Source organism: Ursus americanus, chromosome 23 (genome assembly GCF_024610735.1).
Source record: "Ursus americanus isolate L20-20 chromosome 23, mUrsAme1.1.p, whole genome shotgun sequence".
Taxonomy (NCBI): Eukaryota; Metazoa; Chordata; class Mammalia; order Carnivora; family Ursidae; genus Ursus; species Ursus americanus.
The window spans coordinates 45,416,378-45,433,633 of NC_142149.1; the positions used below are offsets into that span (position 1 = coordinate 45,416,378).

General features: G+C 39.9%; 1 protein-coding gene across 2 annotated transcripts in view; it reads right to left on the reverse strand.

Annotated features, from left to right (window-relative positions):
• Positions 1-3,783: 3,783 nt before the first annotated feature.
• The window catches only part of NCBP3 (nuclear cap binding subunit 3), a 29,907-nt gene continuing 16,434 nt past the window's right edge, over positions 3,784-17,256 (reverse strand). For both annotated transcript variants that reach the window (XM_045773288.2, XM_087854693.1), the window contains exons 5-14: positions 15,950-16,078; positions 15,652-15,728; positions 14,338-14,446; positions 12,313-12,412; positions 11,913-12,016; positions 9,821-10,112; positions 7,253-7,407; positions 5,634-5,795; positions 4,613-4,775; positions 3,784-4,138 (exon numbers count right to left, since the gene is read on the reverse strand). In XM_045773288.2, coding sequence (XP_045629244.1) covers positions 4,030-4,138; positions 4,613-4,775; positions 5,634-5,795; positions 7,253-7,407; positions 9,821-10,112; positions 11,913-12,016; positions 12,313-12,412; positions 14,338-14,446; positions 15,652-15,728; positions 15,950-16,078 — 1,400 coding nt within the window. In that variant the 3' untranslated portion in view covers positions 3,784-4,029. The remainder of the gene's footprint in view (positions 4,139-4,612; positions 4,776-5,633; positions 5,796-7,252; positions 7,408-9,820; positions 10,113-11,912; positions 12,017-12,312; positions 12,413-14,337; positions 14,447-15,651; positions 15,729-15,949; positions 16,079-17,256) is intronic.

Here is a 17,256-nt window from a genome sequence, read left to right on the forward strand (position 1 = left end):
ATTTGGGCCATTTCACCTGCCCTTCCACTCACCTAAGGTGAGCTTGTGTCCTGCCACTCCTGTGGGTTGTTCCAGTTCTCAAGAGCCTCTTCAAAAGTGAGTTACTTGCCTGAGTGAGGTTAACACCTAAAAACACGTGGGTTTTTTTTCACAATAGGACCCTCATTGCAGGCCAACCACTTCACCTGTAGTTCAACCAAAGAAACTAAGATCTGTTCCCACACAGGCAGGAACCAATGCTGGATCTCACATTGCTGGTTTTCAACATGGTACCTTCCCTAAGATTTCCAAGAGGAATTTTGATCACACTCCATTTTTATCTTAGGTGTGACTGTATAACCCAACCTTGAAATGAGCAGTGCCATTCACGGCAGTACTGTGGGTTACATAGCAGGGGCCCATAACCTGGCTTGAAGCTGGAGGCAGCTGCCTGGAGGCGTCTCCAAGTCCTTGAGGATGAGGAAAAAGAGAAGGCAAGGCTCAGGCGGAAGGCATAAAGGCCCAAGAGAGTGTGCCACTGTTGGGAAAGAAAAGCACTGAGCAGGGTCTGAAAGGCTGGTGAGCTCAAGATGGGTCCGAGGAACTAGTGGGCACAGGGCAGGGGAGGTTGGGGGGAACAGGCCAGATATATCAGAAGTTAGATTTCGACAAGCTGTGAGCTAACACTGGTGTTTGGAATTTATTCCAAGGGCAATAGTGAAGCTTTGGAAAGGTTTTAAGCAGAAGAATAACAGAATAACTTTCTTAAGAAAGTTCATTCTGAAGCACATGAAAAGATGCCCAACATCATTAGACATCAGGGAAATGCAAATCAAAATCACAATGAGATACCAATTCACATTGCAAAATAACAAGTGTGGATGAGGATTATGGAAAAACTAGAGCCCTCATATACTAATGGGGAAAATGGAAAATGATGCAGCCATTTGGGAGAATAGTCTGGCAGTTCTTCAAAAGGTTAAGACAGAGTTACTGTATCACCCAGCAACTCCACCCCTAGATATGTAACCCGAGAGTAATGAAAACACGACCACACACACACTTGTACATAAATGTTCCATAGCAGCAGGATTCACATCAGCCAAAAATAGAAACGACCCAAATGTTCGTCAGCTGATGAACGGATAAATAAAATGTACAGCATTCGTACAATGGAATATTATTCATTAATAAAAAGAAGTACTAATACAGGCTACAACACGGACGATCCTCAAAAATATGTTTAGTGAAAGAAGCCAATCACAAATCCACAAAGTGTATGATTCCATTCACGTGAGCTTTCAGAACAGGCAAAGCCACAGAAACTAAAAGTAGTGGTTGCCACGAGGGAAGAGGGACTGGGGAATGATTGCTAATGGATACAGGGTTTGTTTTTGGTGATGAAAATGTCCTAAAATTGACTACGGTGATGGCTGCACAACTCTGTGAATATACTAAAAGCCACTGAAGTGTATATATTTTTTTTTCCTAAGATTTTTTATTTTTAAGTAATCCCTACACCCAACGTGGGCCTCGAACTCACAACCTCGAGATCAAGAGTCACATACTCCTCCAACTGAGACAGCCAGGTGCCCTTGAAGTGCATACTTTAAAGGAGTGAACCGTATGCTATGTAAATAATAGCTCAGTAAGGCTGCAAACAACAACAAAAGTTCATCCTAGCTGCACTGCACAGAACAGAGATGGAGGGATGGGGTATGGGGCAGAGATCAGGGAGGAGGCTGTCACAGGGATGAAGTGGGAGAAAACAGTGATTGAACTAAGGGAAGGGGTTCATGCGACCAGACAAAGGGGCCAGAGGAGGGCTTGTACAGGATCCACAAGTTCTCCTGGGTAGCTGGTTTCTCTCCCAAGAGGGAGAGTGGGAAACAGAAATGAGGTATCTGCAATTACCATCAAGCAGCAAAAATGTATTTGCAATCTCATATGCATAAAGACTAAAAAGAATATAGAAAAGTGTGTAGTCCTGCTGCCCACATGCCCAACGAGTGCCCAGACACACTGAGCTGCCACTAGGGGGCCATCCTGACTGTCCAGCCTCACTCCCAAGCTCCAAAGAAAGGGCCTGGGCATTCAGAGCATGTGTAAGATGTTGCAAGAACAGAGTGCCTGAGTGTGGGCCAGAGAGCGAGAGAGGAGGTGACCACCAATAACTTGGGGAAGTAAAATCTTCAAAGATACTTTTCTGGGGTCTGTGTATTTGTAAGTATTGCAAGGCTGCTAAAGTGGGCATTTTTTTGGTTAGATCAAACGCCCAGTTTTGACTACACACCACCACCTTTCCAGAAAGCCTTCTCTGATCTCTAGCAGGAGACCGGCAAGAGCTATAAGGCCATGGGAGAAATAGGCCCAAACTACTGGTGGAAAGGGTCATGACTGGGAAACACAGAAGAAGAGCTTTTTTTGAACTCTGCTGAGACCATATCGGTTAGGACCCTGACCACAAGGACATCTCTGTCCCACGAGAAGACCAAGAAGCTCTGATACCAGCCCATTCTTTTGCCAGATGGGAAAACTAGAGGCCAGGCCCATGGAACAGAAACCAGGGGCTGGCATCCAGGTCTCTGACTCTCAGGTCCTTGTCCTTTTCACTCTACTGACTCCCCAAACCTTGCCCGTTCTCAAGAACCTGGCTCTCAGCTGTATGCTCCACAGGACAAAAAAAAGTGAGAGGGGCGCCTGGGTGGCACAGTCGTTAAGCGTCTGCCTTCGGCTCAGGGCATGATCCCGGCGTTCTGGGATCGAGCCCCACATCAGGCTCCTCTGCTGGGAGCCTGCTTCTTCCTCTCCCACTTCCCCTGCTGTGTTCCCTCTCTCACTGGCTGTCTCTCTCTCTGTCAAATAAATAAATAAAATCTTAAAAAAAAAAAAAAAAAAAGCGAGAAACCTCGGAAATGTTAGGTCTCAACTGGCAGAGAACCATCTCTCTCCAAGAATCCAATCAGGAAGCAGAAACATACCGGAGTTACAGCCTCTAATCTTTCTAAAGGAAGTGAAAAGCAAGTTAACTAACAAAACATGGTACAGTACGGCTGTTGCAGCTCTTCAGTCCCGCAGCCCTTTCCTTCCGTCATTAGCAGCAGCGTTCTGTATTCGATCGATCCCACCACACTGTAATCAACTATCAGTGCACAAGATCGTTAGAGTCCAGGGCTGTACCAGGTACTGAAACACTCCAGACAGGTGAGGAGTTGTGACAACACAAAGGAACAAAGGCTTACTACCTCTAATTCTTAAGTTCTAGTGAACTGAAGTGAAACACTACTTTTAAGCCTGTGGAGGAATACAAACATTAAATACTTCAAAATAAAGATCAAATAGGAAGACAAAATAATCTACTGCCTTTAAAATAATCTGAAAAGAGTTTAGAAGTAAATGAGAAATAAACTAAAATTTCTGTAACTATTATCTTATTGGACAGTTTTAAAGATATCTTCACGTGCCAGAACTTGGAAATAGAAAGAATAAATACTAATGTATCACTTCTGAAGTGACAACAAACAACAGGACCCCATCTCAGATGGATGGATTTTTTTTCCTACAGTGGCCAAAAAGCAAGCTGAACACTATATACAACAGACAGACTATACAATTAGGATCATTTAAAAATAATGAGACTCCTCTCTTTGCCTTCTTCCAAAGTATATAATATATATTTAACAGCACACATAAGACACCACTTGAGCTTCCCTTGTAGCCAACAGGAAGTATTTTCACATATAAAAATTAAAAATTTAAACTTTAAAATCATTAATATTTTTAAACATAATACAGACTTAAAAATTGTTCAACATTAACCCATGACCCCACCCCTAGCACAAAAATCCACCCCAAATCCAGAAGTCACAGTTTTTTGTTCCTAAAAATCCCACAGCACTGAACTTGATCTTCACTTCGAGCTGACTGCTAAGAGGCCCCTAACAGAAATCCCCAGGGAGGAACGGAAGCACGATCGATGCTGCATCTCTTATCTACCTGGGCGGCACTGGTGCACCTCTGAGGTCAGGTCCATGAGATTCGGCCCCCACACTAGGGTCCTGGAAGGGTGAGCTGGCAGCTTCCCTCATCTTCCCCCTCGAAGGCTGTCCAATAAGCACCTGGGAATTGACTTTTCTTGGGAAAAGGGTGCTGGTAACAGCTGTCAGGGCCAAGGCAATAGTGAGAAGTTCAGTTCTCTGCTCTTTGGATGAACTGTGTAAAACATTTCTTTAAAAGACACAATGTTAAAAATATTAAGAAAAACGTCTACAAAATCTGGAGGGCTGCCTTTTCCTCACAGGGTAAAGCTTGTGGGGTAGTGGGGAAAGAACTGAGGGCCCAGAACTCTAACTCTGCAGGAGAAGATAGATAGATGCCCTTCAAAACACGTCACATTCTTAACATGTCTTGCTGAAGCAGCAAGAGCTGAGGGTGACTGTGTCAGAGCAGGAGGGGTGCCAACTCCTGAAGGGGGTAGAGGGGGAGGGAGGTTCCTACTGTGCACCCCACCCTGCAAAAGAATGTCAGATTTTAGGGCAGCTGCCATTAGCCCCAAGGGCATCAGGACTCTGCCTCTGAACCAGAGCTGCTTTCCCGACTAACTTCAATCTGGAGAGATGGTAAGTTATCTAACCGGCTCTTCTTTTGGCGAGACTGTTCTTTCTCCTTTATCAGAGCCCCCCATGCCCTTTGCAGCTCAGAGTCATCTTCCTCAGTGCCTGGCGCCCTGTGATCCACCTTCTTCGTGTTCTTTTCTTTGGTCTTGGGTGCAGATCCTAAGCGCGTCCATAAACTACCTGTTTGGATGAGAAAGCATTTCAGTTTTGGTGATCAATGTTGAGAAGCAGGGTAATACTGAGGAAGCAGGGGCACTGCCATCACCTGATGTGCAAGAAACACTGGGGAAGGGTCTGTGGCTCTTGTAACCTCTGTGCAGCATTAGGAAGGTAATCTCATTTCCCTGGCTATCATCCCTGCCTGCAAACTGAGGGATCTGGACCCAATGTGGGTCTCACAGCTAGGGGAGGTGTGCCTCCCGTGCATATCAGAATCACCTAGCAGGCTGCTTATGCTACAGTTGCCCCTTCCTGGGGAGACTCACCATTCTCTGTAAAGCTTCATTTTGCCGGGAATGGGCCATTCCCAGATCATTCCCAGCAATAAATTCTGCAAACTGATAGGCCTGCTACACTGTAAACTTTCAGGGATTTGGCCTACTATCCATTAATTTTTAAAATAGACTTTATTAATATCTAACAATAGAGAAATATGTTTAGAATTTCATAGCATACTACACTATAAAGGCAATTAAACATTTTATTTACAAAGAATTTAACAATGTGAAAAAATGATCACAATAAATAAAATCCTGTATGAACAAAGAAGGATATGTATATGGACAAAGACGTGAACAAGAGACTTAAGACTAAAAAGTATTTGTGCTAAACAGAAAGAACCAAGGCTGGTTTTGTTTTTTTCTATTTTCTAAATTTTCCACACCCTTATTATTACAATTATGACAACAACTATAATGGAAGAGAAAAAATAATTTATTTTTGACATATGCTATTTCCTGCCTTTGACCAACAAAGTATTTCTACACTATAGTCTGCTCTCACCCAATTCCTAGCCCCTCAGTTTTAAGTGTTACCAACCTGATTTCTTCTCCCGTGTATCAGAGTAGAGGCCTTTAATGTCTTGCCTGGGAACACCCAGCCTACTATGTACATCAGAAAAAGGCTCTCTCCGAAAGACTGGGTTACTGCTAAAAGCCTTTTCTGGAGAATATGGTCTTTTTCCTAACCGCTGGCGTATATCTAGAAAAAGAAAAAAAAAGTATTACTGTGACCAAGCGTGTGGGCTTTGCTATCAATACTGTCAACCTGAGATCCCTAGAGGACCTGGTGCCAAATCTCCCCAAACGAGGACAAACAGCCTAATAAAACCAAGCTTCTAAAATCCTTCTCTCTATATATAATCACTCTGGATTCCCCTAGGAAAGTTCAGACACGGGGGCTTTCAGTGGAAAAAAACTCTCAACTGACTGCTCCAGAAAGGAATTTCTGAAGCAAAATCAGCTGGTTTGTTTTTTGTGCATGTGTTTTTTTTAAGTAGAACCAAGCATACGAAGAATTTACAAACATTTCAGCTAACGAACAATACTGTAAGTTCCCTGAGGACAGAAACCACAATCTTTGAACATATAAGGAATTCTTAATAAACTTACTACATTTAACAGTAAATGTAATGAGACTGACAAAAACCAAAGGATCAAGGGAAGATATCCCAAATCAAATTTGTTTTTCCTCCCACCAGTCCCTCCAGAAATCTGTCCTCTTGAGTTCCCTCTAACAGTAACAGCAACAACAACACATTTACTAGCAAGTCACTGTACTGGGGCTTTCATCCATCTTGCTTATTGTCTCAGAGAGCAGCATCCCCAACTTTCTGGTTTCTCAGGCTTGAGCCATTTGGCTTCTTTCCCTTTGCTCCCTCACTTCCTAGTGCTGAGTCTTTTTCCTTCACAAGGTTTGATGTTCTCATCTATTCCATCTCCACTTTCCCTGATCTAATTCAGGCCCTTGTTAATTATTTAATTCTCTACCCTACCCCACCCTGCCACAAATTATCTTTCTAAAATAGATATAAGATCAGGTTACCACTTCCCACCTCAAAAACTAGGTTTGCTAACGGAGATCCATTGGCAAAAGAAAGCCACTTTTTTAAGAAGCCCTCCACAATTCCCCCAGTAGACCTACCTCCCCTCTGTGCTCCCACAGCCCACTGCTTACAGACCTATTAGAGCACTTACTCTATTCTGTTTTGGGGTGGAATTACCTGAATGTGTGCACTCGTGTTTCTCCATCTAAGTTCTGTGATGACTTTGCATCCCCTCCAAAGATTCTAACACTTCCAGCATCTAACCCAGGGCCCGGCACACAGCAGGCACAACCAAGTACCCACTTTGCACATGTATACTCTCTAGTTCAAATTCTTGGCCATTTATACAACGACCCAAATTAATTTCTATCCTCCTTATGTATAAAGTAGATCAATGACACAGAGTAAAATAACTGGGACAAAAATATTGAAACCTAGTATTGCAAAAGTATGATTAGTTTTCATGTCCTAAAGTTCTAATGCCTAACCCCAAAGTTTAGAAGTGATGAACTAGGACAACTCAATCAGTTCATTACTGGCAATGTTTTATCCAAGGACCTATCTCTGCCCTGATTTGCTTTCTGGAGCTCAGAAACACACGACTAAACAATACCTGATTTAGTATTGCTGCCTGGTTGCCGTGGACGTGTGTGCTGACGTTTTTCATCTAACAGATGTCGGACATCTACAAATTTCTCAGTTGGTAATTTGTTACCAATTCGGTTTTTGATATTGCTTGTGGATACAGTATCTGCCCTCATGGAGTTCCTTAAAAAAAAAAAAAAAAAAAAAAAAAGCACAATTAACCAACTTCAACTGGGGGATAATGACTATGCAATAATCTCATATACTTTGGAGAAAACAATTTAAGAAGACCAATCTAACATAACCAACATTCACTCACAAATACCATATACCAATAATTATTTGCTTACAAAAATCATGATCAGCGTGCTATAAAGGGCAAGTAGGTTCCTGAGTTTTCCAGGGTGGTTTCCACAAATGATATCTGTAAACCATCAAAGAATGTGTAATTGCGAATCCCAGTCACCTCCCTTCTGGGACAAACAGTAAAGTAAGGCCTGCAAAGGGCTCAGGGATCTCTGTTTACCCAGGCTGTGATTTCGCTGTAGTCAAGACACAATGGAGTCTACAATCTCTTTAAAGGGCAGGCCTCTCTGTCAAAAACATCTGCTACCATGCTAGGCACCAGCATTATTCTGACAGCATTCAATGTTGGGAAGTTCTCTGAAAACTAAAAATAAGGTTATGAACAAAGCCATACAAACGAACCAGACTGAATTGTTTTTCCTTTCTCCAAATACACTACCAAGAACACTGAGAGAGAGAACCCCTAGACCCCAACATTTGAGTTGTGCACATGCTATCTACCCTCAAGAACCTCCTCATTCCCACTAGTCATCAAAGAAATACACACTTTTTTTTTTTTGGTCCACAAAATTAGCAAAAATTAGAAAGAGTGATAGGATTGGTGAATATGTAGGTAATAGGTTATAAAGTGAGTAAAACCTTTCTGGAAGGAAATTTAGCAACACCAATTTTTTTTTTTTTTAGATTTATTTATTTTGGAGAGTAAGAGAGAGAGAGCGTGCACACACAGTTAAACAAGGATGGGCAGGGAAGGGCAGAGGGAGAGGAGAGAGTCAAGCAGACTCCATGCTGAGCCCAAAGCAGGGCTTGATTTCACAACCCTGAGATCATGACCTGAGCCAAAACCAAGAGTCGGATGCTCAACCAACTGTGCCACCTAGGCGCTCCTAGCAACACATTTTTTTTTAAATGATTTTTTATTATATTATCTTAGTCACCATACAGTACATCCCCAGTTTCCGATATAAAGTTCGATGATTCATTGGTTGCGTATAACACCCAGTGCACCATGCAATACGTGCCCTCCTTACTACCCATCACCGGTGTATCCCATTCCCCCACCCCCCTCCCCTGAGGCTCTCAGTTATGGACTATGAAAAACACCACATTTTTAAACATACATGTAGCGTTGTGCAATAACTGGAATTTAGAAATTTATCCAGTTAGTGCAACAGTAAGAAAATAGAAACCTAAATGTCTATCAATAAGGGATTGGTTAGGGGCGCCTGGGTGGCACAGTTGTTAAGCGTCTGCCTTTGGCTCAGGGCGTGATCCCAGTGTTCCGGGATCGAGCCCTACGTCAGGCTCCTCCGCTAGGAGCCTGCTTCTTCCTCTCCCACTCCCCCAGCTTGTGTTCCCTCTCGCTGGCTGTCTCTGTCAAATAAATAAATAAAATCTTTAAAAAAAAAAAAAATAAGGGATTGGTTAAATAAATCATGATACTTTCAAACAACAGACTACATCTGGGTGAAAAAATAGAAGTCTACAATACATTAAACAGAAAAAGCACACTGCAGGGGCGCCTGGGTGGCTAAATCGTTAAGTGTCTGCTTTCGGTTCAGAGCGTGATCCCAGAGTCCTAGGATCGAGCCCCGCATTGGGCTCCCTGCTCCGCTGGGAGCCTGCTTCTTCCTCTCCCACTCCCCCTGCTTGTGTTCCCTCTCTCGCTGGCTGTCTCTCTCTGTCAAATAAATAAATAAAATCTTAAAAAAAAAAAAAAGGCAAAAAGCACACTGCAAAACAATATAACTTCATTTTTGTAGAACTATATAATTTCTCCATGTGTTAGGTATATGCATAAAGTTAGCAGGAAAGTTATTCATTCAATTGCTAAGTCATTATTTTAGGAAAGATGACAGTATGGGTGATTTTCACTTTCTATACTATTCTTTTTATAACAAGGATTACTTCTTGTATATTTACAGGAAACACGATGCTTTTACTCAAATTCTTCAATGGACTGAAATTAGAACAGATAAAAGTTATTATAAAACTAACAGGAGTTATGAGGAAGTTATGAATTAGTATTTAAAATAAAATTAAAAGCTAGCATTGATAAAAAGAAAAAATATTTTTTTTTTTTAAAGATTTTATTTATTTACTGGACAGAGATAGACACAGCCAGCGAGAGAGGGAACACAAGCAGGGGGAGTGGGAGAGGAAGAAGCAGGCTCATAGCGGAGGAGCCTGACGTGGGGCTTGATCCCATAACGCCGGGATCACGCCCTGAGCCGAAGGCAGACGCTTAACCGCTGTGCCACCCAGGCGCCCCGAGAAAAAATATTTTTACCTAATATTTTTCAACTGAGATTCCACTTCATCAGCATACATGGTCATTTTCATGCTTTTCTTTGGTGAAGGAGTGGAAATCATTCTCAGTTCTAGATCATAGTCCATTTCGTCGGAGTCTGAACTGCTGGCACTGGACTGCCTAGATGTGCTCCGCTCCCGGGCTGGTTGGAGAGCTGGCAGCTCCTCAGGGTACTCCACCACCACCCTGTCATCTGCATCCATGTCCTGGTCCTCCTCTTCCTCTTCCTCTTCTTCCTCCTCAATGGGTTCCTCTGGAACATTTACTAGTCCTAAGAAATTTAACCGAAAAACATTAGGAAAAGCACTAAAATTAACAAATCTGATTTTCTACTCTACATTGGTGACTTTTTTAAAAGGTGGGGTTCCCGTGCCCAAGACCTTACTGGAGCATTATCTATATAAGTGCCAATCTTGTTGCCATTCTGATACCTACAAAAGAATGGCTAGGTAAAGTATGACCTAGCAACCTGATGGAATATTATAAAGTTATCTAAAGTACAGCTGATTGTCATTATTCATGAATTCCATATTTGCAAATCTACCAAATTAATTTGTAACTCCATATCAACACTCGTAGTGTTTTCATGGTCATTTGTGGACATGGGCAGGGTGGCAAAAAAATGGAGTCATCAGATGTACATATTCCCAGCTGAGGTCAAATGAGGCAACACTCTGCTTTCTTGTTTCAGCTCTCATACTGTAAACAAGCGCCCTTTTTGCAGTTTATTAAGTGCCATGCTATTCATATTTTTGTGGCTTTTGTTGGTGATTTCATTTAAAAATTTTGAAAAATGGCCTCCAAGTGTACTGCCAAAGCTGTCTAGTGTTCCTAAGCCCAAGAAGGCTGTAATGTGCCTTACAGAATAAACGCGTGTTAAACAAGCTTTGTTCAAACATGAGTTATAGTGCTGTTGGCTATGAGTCCAATGTTAATGAATTAACAGTATGTATTAAATAAGATGTCTTTAAACAGAAACACACATCCAAGGCTATATATTGATCAGCTGATGAAAATGGTGTGACCAGAGTCTCTGAATGGTTTAGTATTCACTGTATCAATGATCACACTGACTTTATAAAACATTACCACTATGAATAATGAAAATCAATTGTAACTTTAAAGTTCATGGAAAAATGCTTATAAGTGGGAGAAGAGTATAAAATATATGTTAACAATTATATTTATTATGAAAAGAGACAAATAACAAAAACGTAAAATGAAATCAGTTGTTTATGTTAGAGTGCTAGAATTAGGGGCAATTTGCTTTTTAATTTCTTTAATATGAAGATTATATGATAAAAATATCTTAAGAGTAACTGAAATTGGAAACCTGTAACTGTGTAACAGAAAACTATGTGCATTTTTAAGATGCAGATTTCAAATACACAATTTTGGATATATGCATTAAGTAAAAATGACAGACTTCACCTGTCCCTGTTACAAAGATAAACATGTATACATGTTATTCCATGTTGTATGCTGACTTAGCAGCTCTACAAAGCATGTAGAAGATTCTACAGATTAGATTAAAAATAAAAACAAATCTTTATAAAACATAATGAAAACGGTTCTTTCACAAGCACGAAGAACAAAGAAAGAAAGGAAGGACAGAATGAACAAACGAAATGAAACCCAAGTCATGCTATCTCATTTAACTGAGGCATTTGTGTGCACAAGCCAATAAGCATAAAACACTCGTCATAGCAGCCTATTTTCATCATCAAAGAAATAATAAAATCAAGTCATCTGATAAAATAACTTAAAAGATTTTCATGCAGCTTTTGATATTAATAGAAAAATTAGATTCCAACAAAAAAATTCTTTTCAGTTTTTCATGGTCACATTTGGCCTTTTTTGTTAGAACAGCTTTTATTAAATCATTTGACCTCTTTTGTATGGGCAATTTAAAATTAATCGTGACTTGACTTACTTTCCTATATGTTGGCAGAGGGTGAGGGCAAGGAAGAGAGGATGATAAAGTTTGGAACCTTAAAAGACTGTATTAAGAATAAGAATATGATTTCGGGAGCCAAACATGTGTCTACCCAAGAGCTGAGCAGGCAACTACCGGAATGTCGGTGTTTATAGGACGTCAAGCCAACGTCATCCCCAATCAGGGCTCTCTTCTTGATCACATCCCGCTGGATGCGACGGGAATGATATCTTCGCTTCCTGCAACATTCCAAAATAAGCACATAGTCAAAAACCAACAGGAAGGACCTTGAAATCCACTAATTAAGTTCAACTATACACTGACAAATGTTAGGTGCTGAAACAGACATTTTACATGAAACTCAAACTCAGCCTTTCATACCATTTACCCCAGAGTTAAGAATCTTGAACTTTTTCTTCTTGTCTTCCTTTGAGTCCACACATAGTGTTGACATTCCACTGCAGAATACCAACTGAGGGATTAAGAAAAGCTTAAGTACTATTTAAACTATTGTATATTAAAGTTTTGGACTCACCAAGAATTACTAAGAATTCCTTTCATGCCTCCATAATTTGGATTCCCATATTTCATGTAATACTGACTTCTCCTGGCTGCTCCAAGTTCCTTTTTGTCATCTAAAAATTAATTACGACAGTTACCTAGGATTTCCCATTGTTATGAAGACAATGTTGAATGGTTTAAAAAAATGTTTTCCGTGGCTGGGATCAGATCAGCACAATCTGCCAACAAAAGGGAAAGATACGCTACAAATACTCACTCTCAGCGCCTACAAAAGCAGTGTAGTATAGAGGGGGGTGAAGCAAAATACAGAGACTAATGAGCTTAAGCTGCTGTTAAGGAGCTGACTGACCTCATAGAGAAAATACTATTAACAACAACAATAATACAACATACAAGGTTCTAAGAAGCTTAAGAGAGCTTCAGTCATTATAGCTGTTCAGGAATAAAAAAGGCTTTCTAGAAGAGGTAGCATTTCCCCTGCCTCCCCACCCCCAAAAGATGACATTTGTTTCTGAATGACAACACTCCAATAACAAAGAATCAGTATTAAAGAAACAGATTATACATAATTCCATATATCTGGTAAAACATTTTTTCCAATCTATCATGACACTCCTCAAATTGGCTTAAGGAAAGCAGCATAGCACCATTTATATAGAATGCACTCAAATGAGCCACTCAAATGAACATAGAAAAGATCGCTTTTGTCAAGTTAAAATGCCAGTTAATAGAAAGAAAAGGTGGTCACTGATCATACACATTTTCGTTGAGGCACCCAACTGACTACAAAAGATGAATACCAATGCACATGTATCCAGTGCTAGAAGTGAACAGTGGCACAAGCCAGTATGTGTACCCTTGAAAAAACATGCCCCCCAGCTCCTTGGAGAAATGGCTGATTCCGATCTGGGACAGGGAAAGTACAAGTTGAGTCTGGAAAAACAAGATGTTTTACTGTGCCATAAAGTAAGAAAGTGCTCAAAGAATCATGAAGGCATGTCAAAACAATACAACTTGAAGGGGCTCCACTGGCCAAAGCCAAGATTTGTAAATCAAAACAATGATATGAATGAATGATAACCCACTGAGTAAAATAAGACTCATGAATCTAAACTGATACAGTCTATAAGTAAATAAGTAAATAAATAAACGGGTAGAAAGAGAAAGTTCTTCCTTACAGCAGAATGCCAATAAAGAAATGTAGTTAAAAAGTCACCAGTGGATGCTGACTGGAAGTATGATGAGCAAAAGCCTGTTTACATAACCTCCAAGTACCTCCCACACATGTTTATATCACAAATGGAAAAACAGGGGAAATCTGGCAATCATTACCTTAACCAAGTGAGAAAAGTTAACATCTCCAGACATGGGACAAGCAAATATCACATGTCTCCTGACATTATGCACTGCAAATGACACAGCAGCACTTCTGCAGTACCCTTGCCTAACATGCACAACCCGATCTCATCAGGAGGAGATTATCAGACCACCTGAAACTGAGGTGCGATCTATAAAATAATGAGCCTTGACCCTTTAAACATGTCTCAGTCAATAGAAATGAACCAGAGGAGTGTTCCATATTCAAAATTTATATATATTTTAATGCACACCAAAATCATTGTGCACAGAGAGCCTTACAAATTTAAGAGGCTTTTAACTCCTTAGAGAATTAGAGCTGAAGGGCACTACCAGCAACGTCCAGGATGATACTGCTGTGATGAATAAAAAAGCATAATGTAAAAATGCTTTCATAGTTCAGATGATAAATTGGCTGAAAAGCACAGACAGCAAACTAGCTTTAACGGAAAATAACCTCCTTCAGCCAGAAATCACAAAAGCATACAAATAGCTAATATTCACCTTCAAAGTCTGAAATTCAACTCAGACAGCAAGCCATCATTTCACAAGCATGGAACATTATACTTTGTAGGGACTTTGAGATTACTTGACCTACCTTTCTATTCAAAAGAGAAGGATGTCACTCAAAAATAACTGATTTACATTAAAACTAAAAATTAATGCCAAGTATCACATTTACCTTTTGTAGCAAATCGCATGAATAACCTATTTCCTTTAGCAAGTTTGTTAGCTGGACGAAGATCATTTCTTAGCAGAGACTCTTCTTCTACTTGAGACAATGTGTCCAACTTAAGACAAAAAGAGCATTTTCAATATAAACATTAAAGCTTCTTTCATATTTATTCACTAGCAAAGTCACCACTGCGAAAGCATTTTTTTTTTTTTTTTGGTGGTTAAAAAAGCTTTGTGTATTTCTTATCACTGGAAATAGTCCTAGACTAGGTGCTTAAATGGATATCAAAGCAATTGTTTTTTCTTTTTTTTTTATTTTAATGTTTTTTTATTATATTATGTTAGCCACCATACAGTATACCCCTGGTTTCTGATGTAAAGGTCGATGATTCATTAGTTGCGTATTAACACCCAGTGCACCATGCGATACGTGCCCTCCTTACTACCCATCACCAGTCTATCCCATTCCCCCACCCCCCTCCCCTCTGAGGCCCTCAGTTTCTTTCTCAGAGTCCATAGTCTCTCATGCTTCATTCTCCCTTCTGATTACCCCCCCTTTCTTTATCCCTTTCTTCTCCTACCAATCTTCCTAGTTCTTATGTTCCATAGATGAGAGAAATCATATGATAATTGTCTTTCTCTGCTTGACTTATTTCACTTAGCATTATCTCCTCCAGTGTCGTCCACGTAACAATTCTTGACGCATGACAGCACATGTTCTTCTGAAACATTTCCAAGTCAGAGGTCTTCCCTGAACACCTTGTCTAAAAGAATAGTCTCCAACATTCTCTATCTGCTTACCCCTCTTTACTTTTCTCCATAGCACTCCTCACTTTCTGACATTATATATCTGTGTATCTATGTATTGTCTGTCTTCTTCACTAGAGTGTATGTTCCAAGAGGGGAAGGACTTTGGTTTGATGCTATATCCATAGGACCTAGAATTTGGTATATAGTAGGTACTCAATAAATATTTTTAAAATGGATACACTTTAATATTTCCAACAATAGCACATCCCCATTAGGAAATATTCCGTCACTTGTTTTTTCTTAATTTTACTGATTAGATAACACTTCAAAGTATTTCTCAATAAAACCATTTTCTTTTATACAGAAGTATAAGTACTATTCTAAGATTTCACGAAAAACCACTCATTACAGCCATATGAACTTAAGGGCCAGGAGCCTGGTGTACCCTCAAAAGGTTTACCGGTGAAAGCCAGTGGAAGAACACAACTTACTAAGTCCTTAAGCCTTAAATAAAAGACAGTAAGCACTTTTTACACTAAAACTTTATATATATCTTTGCCCTGTTACCAACCTCTATATCACTTGAGTTCTCATCTTCAACTTCTCCTTCTTCAGCCTCATCATCATCTGAACTGTCTTCCTGCTTGTCTAAAATGCAATATAAGGGACAAGATGAACCTTAACATAACTCCATCTCATGTAATTTAAAAGTCCATTATTTTTTCCTATTAACTCATGATCCAAAGCATCACAGCTTATTTTAGAAATAACTGACAATGAGATGCTATATAATGCTCTGCAGAGAAACGTAAACCAACAGTGTAAAGAACAGGACTTGCAGGCCAAAAGTCCCTCCTTTGTGTTGTTACCTTTTTTACTTTTCTCAGATGACCTGTCCTCATTGGCATCCCTGCTTCTTATCTTATCCAGGGCTGGCAGAGAGCTCATATTGATAAGGGCTCGTGTGGCTGTCATTTCATCCAGCCAAACCACATTACCTAAAGCCAAATGTAAAAGAAAACATTACATCACATCCAAATGGTAAGTTTTTAAAAAACAGAGACTGCAACATATTCATGGCCATGGCCTCATCTAGCTATAGATCAGTATCAGTAAATGTACAAACCAATTAATGGAAGTAGTACAGAAAGTGCTAGTAAAACCTCTTTGATGAAATTAGCCTAGAGCTGCATTCCCAAGCTGGGTTCCACAAAATACCTGTCAAGTATTCCATGAAAAAGGGTTCTGTATATTAAAACTTAGTGTTAGCAATTCTTGTGATGATGACCATGATAAGAAGACACCTGTCAAATAAATTTGGATTACCCTTTATATTACTGGCCTTTATAGGGAAGCTGTCTGTGGTACCTCGTCATTCAGATATGCTACATGATTGTTTGTTTCCCACTGTAAAGTGTAGGTGATGATGGTATCCATGGAATATATACAATGGAGGCATGACAGCCACTTGGCTTTGTAGCAACTAATTTAATTTGCTTCTTTAAGCAGAGAATTTAGCAAGAAAAAGGTGTTGAAAAGTCTTATAGAAAAGAAATCTATTTAATTTTGTTTAAAAGAGCATTTCTCGAACTAAAGTCACCTTTACATTCTCAGCTTGGGAAATGAAGATCTACGGATTCACACTTTTGTTACGAACATGTGACCTAGCCTTGGGCAAACAACTTTCCTTCTCTCAGTTCTGATGTACAACATGGGTTAATAAAACTGGGTAAATCTAAAGGGTCCCTCCAACTCTATTATTCCTTAGCCACAGTTTTAGTGACTTAGATCAGGGATCAGCAAATTACAACCAACAGGCCAAATCCAGCCCACCACCTATTCATTCATTTATTTATATTTGTACTAGCTTTATGTGGGTATAATTCATTAAATAACAATGAACTACACATCCACCATTTTTTTTATATATATAAAAAAAAATTCCGTGGAAAGCAGCCAGGCTCATTGAGTAACATACTGTCTATGGCTGCTCTCATGCTACAATAGCAGAGCTGAATAGACATTAACAAAACAAGGACTGTATGGCCTATGAAGCCTAAAATATTTATTGTCTAGGCCTCTATAAAAAAAGGTTTGCCAACCTTTGATTTAGATAGTGTAAGTTAAGCAAAAGGAAAAATGGAGAAAACTCTTCAACTCGGTCATGTTTCTTCTT